At 39.5% G+C, this 8,683-nt stretch overlaps 1 protein-coding gene and 1 pseudogene across 1 annotated transcript in view; one reads left to right on the forward strand and one right to left on the reverse strand.

Moving 5' to 3' along the window:
- The window catches only part of LOC107741756 (toll-like receptor 2), a 4,629-nt pseudogene extending 2,275 nt beyond the window's left edge, over nt 1-2,354 (forward strand).
- A 602-nt stretch (nt 2,355-2,956) lies between these two features.
- The window catches only part of mettl25b (methyltransferase like 25B), an 8,280-nt gene continuing 2,553 nt past the window's right edge, over nt 2,957-8,683 (reverse strand). The window contains exons 3-8 of the mRNA XM_016554533.1: nt 8,264-8,480; nt 8,059-8,121; nt 7,826-7,960; nt 6,796-7,610; nt 4,135-4,319; nt 2,957-3,686 (exon numbers count right to left, since the gene is read on the reverse strand). Of these exons, the coding sequence (XP_016410019.1) occupies nt 3,592-3,686; nt 4,135-4,319; nt 6,796-7,610; nt 7,826-7,960; nt 8,059-8,121; nt 8,264-8,480 (1,510 nt within the window). The 3' untranslated portion in view covers nt 2,957-3,591. The remainder of the gene's footprint in view (nt 3,687-4,134; nt 4,320-6,795; nt 7,611-7,825; nt 7,961-8,058; nt 8,122-8,263; nt 8,481-8,683) is intronic.

An 8,683-nucleotide genomic window follows, 5' to 3' on the forward strand; every position in this document is an offset into this window, starting at 1 on the left:
ACAAGTCCAGGAGGGTGGTGGAGTGGAGGCGGAACTGGGGGAGGGACGGAGGGCCAGGCCCGTGAAGCGGAAAAGGTAGAGCAGGGAGCCATGGTGGAGCAGGCAGACTGGAGAGCCATGGCGGAGCAGGCAGAGCAGGGGGCCATGGCGGCGCAGGCAGAGCGTGGGGCCATGGCGGTGCAAGCAGACCGGGGAGCCATGACGGAGCAGAGACATGGACAGACCACTTGACGGCGAATTCATGAACAGCCTCCTTGGCCGTGGCAGGATAGACTGTGAGTTCGTGAGCGGCCTCCATGTCTGTGACAGACAGACAGTGAGTTCATGAACGGCATCCTTGGCCGTGGCAGAACAGACAGTGAGTTCGTGAACAGCCTCTGTGGCTGTGACAGGGCAGACAATGAGTTCATGAACGGCCTCCGTGGCCGTGACAGGTGACTAAACAAACAAACAAACACAAACAGCATCCTAACATGTTTCACGTTATTAAAGAGCAGGTCATATGGATTTTTGAAAAATATCTCTTTTGCAGTTTATAACGTAGCTATCCTTAAATGAAAACAATCTGCAAAGTTGTTCATCACAAAAGTGCATGATAAATAAAGATATTGTCTGTTACCGGTATACGTCACTGGTTAACACATTTGCATAATCCCCGCCTGCCCACGAAATACGAACAGAGTCTGTCCTGCTTTCTGAAGTAGTTCTGATAATTCGCTGTGAACCCACTATTTCCTAAGAATGTGCGATTAATGTAGACTGACGTTATTACTTCGTTTAATAATAAAGAATGTAGTGTAGCACACAGACTTTATAATCATTGTGACAGTAGACATATTGTGGTTTACAAACTGTATCGTTTCATCAGTTAATCATGTTAGTACTCGGCTAATGTTTCCACCATTATTATTTTAAGTGTTCACAGTTTAGCAGCTAAACTTTAGCTGTGGGCACGATTCGCTTGCATAAGTGTTCTTGTATTTTATGACCTTATTATAAGAACGGATTGGAGCACTATATTATTGTTTTGTGTAAAGGTGGCAGCGCTCGCTAACTTGCTCAAGGACTCCTCTCTGTGCCAATCACAGCAGGCTTGTCCAGCTGACCAATCAGAGCAGAGTAGGCATATGGAAGGGAGGGGGTTGCTCTGAACTTGCTTTGAATGGTTTTGAGACTTTAGTCTTTGCAACTTCAGGGATCTTATCTATGCACAATCAGCTTGTAACACTCCAAAGAGAAAGGAAAACTTGAAATCGCATCATATGACCCCTTTAAAATACCATATGACCTGCTCTTTAAAGTTATCTACGTGTTGTTGCACAACTTCTTGCACAGCAAGTGGTGCAACTACGAACTTTACTTTGCCCAACAATTATTATATTATAAGTATTTCTTAAAAGTACAAAAATAATTGTTAATGGAACCATCAAGGAATCAGAATCATTAATAGGAATTGGCATAATTGATTCTCATTCCTCTGTATGTATTTATCTTAAAGGAAAACTCATCTTAATTATTTTGATCTTGCTGTTTTGTTCTACAGGGACATCAGTAATCCAGATATAATGCGCTTCGACTGGAGCTTTACCTGGCTTAATCATGTCCGCCAATTCATTGTATGGAATTTGAACTTCAACAGCGTGCCATGCGACTCGTGGCCGGAGATGAAAAGTGTTGAGCTTCTGGACATCTCTTAACAACCAGCTGAGGGACAGTTATATTTATAACCCACTATGTGACACTAGAAACGCACTGCACAAGCTTGAAACCTTCAACGTCAGTCGCAATCGACTTACCAGCCTCAGTGACTTGGCATCTCTGACCAAAGACTTTGTCAGTATATTTTCTAAAGAGAAAAACAACAACATGGTTTCAAAACTGGAAGCAGCAATGGAAGGCCTGATTAAAGTGTTCCACACATACTCTTCCAAAGAAGGAGACAAGTACAAGCTAAGCAAAGCCGAGCTCAAGAGTTTGCTTCAGGGAGAACTCAGTGACTTTTTAGCAGTAAGTTTTAGCCATATTAAGTAGCATTAACATTCAGTAACATTAATATCTCACATGCATAATAGAAGAATAACTGTGTGTCCTGTTGTAGGCCAGTAAAGACCCCATGGTTGTGGAGAAGATCATGTCTGATTTGGACGAGAACCGGGATGGAGAAGTGGACTTTCAGGAGTTTGTTGTGCTGGTGGCTGCTCTCACAGTGGCATGTAATGAATTCTTTGTAGAGAGCATGAAGAATTAATGTTTTTCCATGTCTCTTCAGCAGTGTGACATTTTGTAAATGTTATTTATCAGAAATAAAGACTCTAGTGATATGCAGACAATATGTGTGCGTATGGAATATGGAAGTACAGTTGTGGAAGTGAACCGTCAAGTGTGCACAAGATGCAATGTTTTGTTTGGAGCCAGTGGTTCTCAACCGAAGGGTGCAATATTACTTAAAATGATTTACAATAAGACAAAACAAGCGTAAAATAAGCTAAAACGCATTATCAAGATTTAAACTGACATTATATTTCTTCTGTTGTTCCCTTGACAATTTATTCTTATTTAAGAACCAGCAGGATTCCCACTGTCTTGAAACACCTAAATATAATGAGGGAATTTTGAAAGAGTGATTTCCAGACCTGGAAACATCATGGAAATCAAATCCTAAAAGATCTTTAAATTTTAATGAAACTGTCCTCTAAAATATTTTATTTGGTAAATGTGTATTTGTGAGTTTTAAACCCTGTAATCACAAATGTCTAGAAAAGTCATGTAAATTAATTGATGTAAATCCTGAAAAACACAATGTAAATGTATTATGGAATTAAATAGTTAATTAAATTACTTTATTGAACCATTCTAATACATCAACACTTCTAGTTGAAATGAGCAAAGAAATGAGTCTATGTGACTGCAGCAAACTTTACATACTAGAAATATCATGGGGGGGCTTTACAATACTGTCTTTGAAGGTTTAACCTGATTTTATATTAAGAGTGCCATCTATAGGTTAAAAAAAGACATGTCAGCCTTTTCATTAAAAAGTGTTTTGTTTTTATTTACAAATAGAACATTCATATATCTGCGGTCATACAGTAGATTCTGGGTCTGAATATGTCTTTTGTAATAGAGATGAACCATAGACTATAGCAACTTTGCCCAGTGTAATATAAATCCAGTGCCTTAAAAACAATTAAGAGAATTTTATGCAACTAATCCAGTCTGACAACTATGACAAAACAGTTTGAGCATCTTATGTCTTTAATAGAATTAAAACTATTAAAATCATATATTAAAATTTCGAATTTAAAAGAAGAATTTCCCTCTCTCCTATTCAGACAAAATCTCATTTAAAATGTGAGAGTTTTTGCTTATAAGTGAAGGAAAGCAGGACGGGAAGAAATGACTGACAATGAGCCATTAATGGGTCACTCTGGAAAATGGAAAATCAGACCTCTATTTTCAGTTTTCAAATGTCAGATGGTTTGTGTGACGGTTCATTTAAGGGCATTTTATTCATAAAATGTTACTGTTAATCTAATTATGTGGTTGTGATTCAGAACTTGGATTGGAATATCATGGTGTATGTTATTTCATTCAGCTCTGTGCTTCTTTGGGCTTGACGGCCACCAGAACCAGGTTTCGTGGGGAAAAAGCAGCATCAAAGAGTGGGATGAGTTTACTCTGGAAACCTAAATATGAAAATACAAAGATGAATTCTAATTATACAATAAGGGAATTTTGAAAGACTGATTTCTACACCTGGAAAAGTGATCATGGTAAAAGGTCATGGAAACTTTATTGAATATAAGTTACGCCAAGATCTAAAATATTTAATTTTGTAGATACTGATATTTTTGAGTAAAAAAATAGCTGTAATCACAACTGACTAGAAAAGTCATGTAAATAAATGATAAATATTAATAAATTAATCATTAAGTTAATGAAACTTTTGAGATGTCTATCTCTGTAAAAACACACACAATATAAAAATAATTAATAATATTAATAAAATAATTTTAAATGTATATTTTAATTACATAACCAAACATGTCAGAAAAATACAGTTGTGTAAAAAGAAAAAAGCTAATTTGGTCATTTTCAGTTCTTCATATGAGTGACTGGCTCTGCATTATTTACCTCTCTCCTGCAGGAAAATCATTCTGTCCAGTAACACTAGAGTTTCCACCACAGGTGCGAGGAGAAGAACCAGGCTGAAGTATGCCACCACTTTACCCTGGTGAGCTAGCATTGCATCCACAGCGACAGGGTCAAATGGGAGATCAGCAGGTAGGCCCACCCGTGGCAATGCCAAACGAGCATACCTGTGATAAAACAAAAGATAAAATTATAATGCAGCTGTCTAGTATCTCAGATGTACTTGAAAATATGACCGTTTAACACGTGTCATAGAGATTTAGATTATTTCATTTAAGTCTACTGAACTAGTTTCTCAAGTCCTTCCTGTTCCAAGAACTGAAGATCAGGGGTGAGTCACAGATACGCCAGTTCTTTAAAGGGGTCATGAACTGAGAAACCAAAATTCCCTTGATCTTTTCACATATAAGAGGTCATTGTACTATAAAAACATCCTGTAAGTTTCAGAACTCAAAACGTTCTCGTCAGTCTAAAAACAGCTAATATTAAAGGCAGTCTGCCAAAACGACAGCTTTTAGAATGTTCTACTCTATGACTACATTTACATGGACATCAGTAATCTAATTATTTACCTTATTCTAAATAAGACAATATTATGATTAAGGTGTTTACATGAGGTGCTTTTAGAATATTCCTTTCATCTTCCCGTTTTACATGTTATAGTACATACACTGAACAAAATTATAAATGCAACACTTTCGTTTTTGCCCCCATTTTTCATGAGCTGAACTCAAAGATCTAAGACTTTTTCTATGTACACAAAAGGCCTATTTCTCTCAAATATTGTTCACAAATCTGACTAAATCTGTGTTAGTGAGCACTTCTCCTTTGCCGAGATAATCCATCCACCTCACAGGTGTGGCATATCAAGATGCTGATTAGACAGCATGATTATTGCACAGGTGTGCCTTAGGCTGGCCACAATAAAAGGCCACTCTAAAATGTGCAGTTTTATCACACAGCACAATGCCACAGATGTCGCCAAGTTTTGAGGGAGCGTGCAATTGGCATGCGGACTGCAGGAATGTGTGGGGTTATGGTATGGGCAGGCGTATGTTATGGACAACGAACACAGGTGCATTTTATTGATGGCATTTTGAATGCACAGAGATACCGTGACGAGATCCTGAGGCCCATTGTTGTGCCATTCATACACGACCATCACCTCATGTTGCAAGGATCTGTACACAATTCCTGGAAGCTGAAAACATCCCAGTTCTTACATGGCCAGCATACTCACCGGACATGTCACCCATTGAGCATGTTTGGGATGCTCTGGATCGGCGTATACGATAGCGTGTTTCAGTTCCTGCCAATATCCAGCAACTATCCAGCAATAATCATGCTGTCTAATCAGCATCTTGATATGCCACACCTGTGAGGTGGATGGATTATCTCGGCAAAGGAGAAGTGCTCACTAACACAGATTTAGACAGATTTGTGAACAATATTTGAGAGAAATAGGCCTTTTGTGTACATAGAAAAAGTCTTAGATCTTTGAGTTCAGCTCATGAAAAATGGGGGCAAAAATAAAAGTGTTACGTTTATAATTTTGTTCAGTGTAGATCGATTAATGGCACACGTCATTATGTCCCCATGTGGCGCCATCATCCCCTCCAGAATTTCACGTTTATACATATAGTTCGTCTTTATTATGATGCCATATACAGTTTTGGGTGTTTCATTTTTTATTTTACAAAAGCTTCAAATGCAGTCAATTATTTATCATGCTGTACGTGCATACAGACGACGGCGTTGTTGAAGCCAGATGGTAGATTCTTAATCAGCGTATTGTCTTAATCGTGTTAAAATCAGATTACTGTTGTCCATGTAAACATACTGTATGATGTAATAGTGTGGAGAAGCAGAAGATCAACGCTTGCTTGTACATCGATGCCTGTTTAGCCCCGCCCACCGATTCATGCATGTAGTGTTTACGAGAGAGGCGAATGCACAGGTCTATGCAGAAACCAAATGATAAAGATGGCTCTGAAGACAACAAGACGCTGTGCAGTGCCAACTTGTGGCAAAAAATAGTCTTTACATTGCCTTCCATCTGATCCCAACATTAGGAAAAAGTGGATGAACTTTATTTTTAATGAAGTTAAAGATCACGTCAGTAAGAACTCTGTTCACTTAATTTTACCGCAGGTTCGTTTACAAACAAGGCACAATTCGACGCAGGATTTTCAGAAAGACTGAAACCAAAAGACGATGCTGTGCCGACTATATTACTGTTGCAACAAACAAGTGTAATTGTTTTTATTACGTGGTCACTATTGCTTTGTCTGTTAAACAGATCGTTTGATATGAGTATTTATGCGGTTTTAACCTAAAACACAACAGTGTCCATCTGTGAAGGATGTAGGCTGTCAAACATACACAGGTGTTAGCCAATCATAGCAGTGGGCGTTTACTTCCGAGTCAACAATCCTCCACGCCTATTCAAACAGAGCGTTCTGATGAAGGGGGTCAAAAACAGTACAGAAAATTGCCTATTGTTTCAAAATTATGTTTTTTGATGTAACAAATCTTGATAACACTATAAGCGGACCTCAGAGAACAGTGCAAAATAATAAACAGAGGCAGTTCACCCCCTTTAAAGATATTATTATTCTTAAATATAACAATAAAGGCACTAACTCCGAAAATGACAGTGCGTGGGCTTTCCTAACAGTCTGAACTCCTGGTCTGCGCATATCGGGCCTCTCCGCTCTGATGATGCTTTCTAAGATGGCTCTGTAGCAGTGTGTCCTCAGTAAGCCGCTCTCCTCTCTCAGTCGGTGGAGATAGTCCTCTATTGCATGACACGCTCCCTCTCGTGCCTTATAAGACAACTGGTGCCCTGGTAATCCACGTACCCAGTCACTCATCGGATAACCAAATTCTAAACTGGAATCCGCCACAGTGTCTGCAGAAAATGGGGGCTGGAAAACGCCAGGAGGGTTTGGGTTCTCCTGGGTTGAGATTTTCATGTAGCAGCAAGCGACAGATGTAATGACCTGAACGTGAGGGCAGGTGGCGAAATGACGCAGAAGTGTAGAGCTAAGGTCTCCACAAGCATGAAGACCGGTGAGTACAAAACGACCAGGTTTTTTGGCACCACAATCAGTAACTGGTACGGTTTTACAGGTAAGCATTTCGGTCGCCATCCCTGATGGAAAAACCCCAGTGTTTATTTGGGCTACGGAGTCTGAAGTATTGATGTCAGTTTTTTGAGTCGGCAATGTATTTTGTAACTCTTCTGCTTTGATTTGGCATGAATGCGGCTCTAGATTCAGCTCCTCCACCAGCTGTTTCTTTTCATATGGCCCAGTGGTTGCTCCAATACTGTCACTTTCAGTTGCCGTCACACCAAGCTGCTGAATGAAGACATCCCATGAAGCCTTTGGGTTGACCCAGCCCACCACATGACGAGAAGGACCAGGTGCAGAATGAAGACTTTGAGCGTTTCCTGACTACAACAGAGACAATGATGAGAAAACTTGTGGTTTACACAGTTAAGATGCAAAATAAATAAAAAAATAATTTCAAAAAACATGGTCTGAGTGATAATGCAAGCTATATGTGTGTGTGTATCAATCTTTATGTAATATCAAAACAATGTTTACAAAATAGAAAATACATAATTAATTAACAGATTATTTAATAGAATACTTTATGAGTGTCATACCTTTAGATTCTCTTTGGCGAGTGTCAATAGAAGCTGTCTATCAAATTTGGTAGCCATTAAAACAAGGTTAGGGTCAGCCTCAATTCCTGTGACATCCAGGCCGAGTCCAAAAGACAGAAACCGTGTCAAATGGCCCTGGAGGGATGGATCAAATTAAAGTGAGTAATTTGCATATTTATAATTTAAAGACTGGCATTTTTACAATAATAAAATTAAGCAAGACATTACTGTACCTGTCCAGACCCAACATCAACCACACAGCTACAGTTAGCCTGATCACACAACTTCTTGACCAGCTAGGAGAGACAGTTCAGCAGGAAAAAAAAAAACATTTTAAATGATCTTTAGATTATCAGTCTTAATGGAGTCATATTTCTATAATAACGGCATTCAGAATCTTTCCACATTGACATTACATGCAGTATAATGTACCCATACCGTGCCTAGTCGGCGGATTTCGTGCTGCTTCTTGGGCTTGACGTGTTTACGGAAAATGTGTCCTAACAAAGAACTCTGACTCTGGTTCGACTGAAACTCCTCTGGCACTGCTGCACCTGTGTCCTGACCGTGCCCACCTGGTGCTTTACGTGGAAACGACAGCGCGTGTGCTGCTGTCCGCAGTGCCAGTAAGGACAGAGGCCACACAGATGGGTACCTAACAGACAGAATAAATACAACACCTTTGAATTTACTTCCATTTATATTAGGGCTGCACGATAAATCGCATGCGATATTTAACGCGCATCTTATGAGTAAAGCCGGTTCTGTAATCAGCGGTAAATTTCCATCACGTGCGTGCTTTCACATTGAGCAGCATTAACTACACAGAGCCGTTGTTCACTGACGAGCTGCGCAAAA

The sequence above is a fragment of the Sinocyclocheilus rhinocerous genome, unplaced genomic scaffold, assembly GCF_001515625.1.
Source record: "Sinocyclocheilus rhinocerous isolate Xijiao unplaced genomic scaffold, SAMN03320098_v1.1 scaffold616, whole genome shotgun sequence".
Taxonomy (NCBI): Eukaryota; Metazoa; Chordata; class Actinopteri; order Cypriniformes; family Cyprinidae; genus Sinocyclocheilus; species Sinocyclocheilus rhinocerous.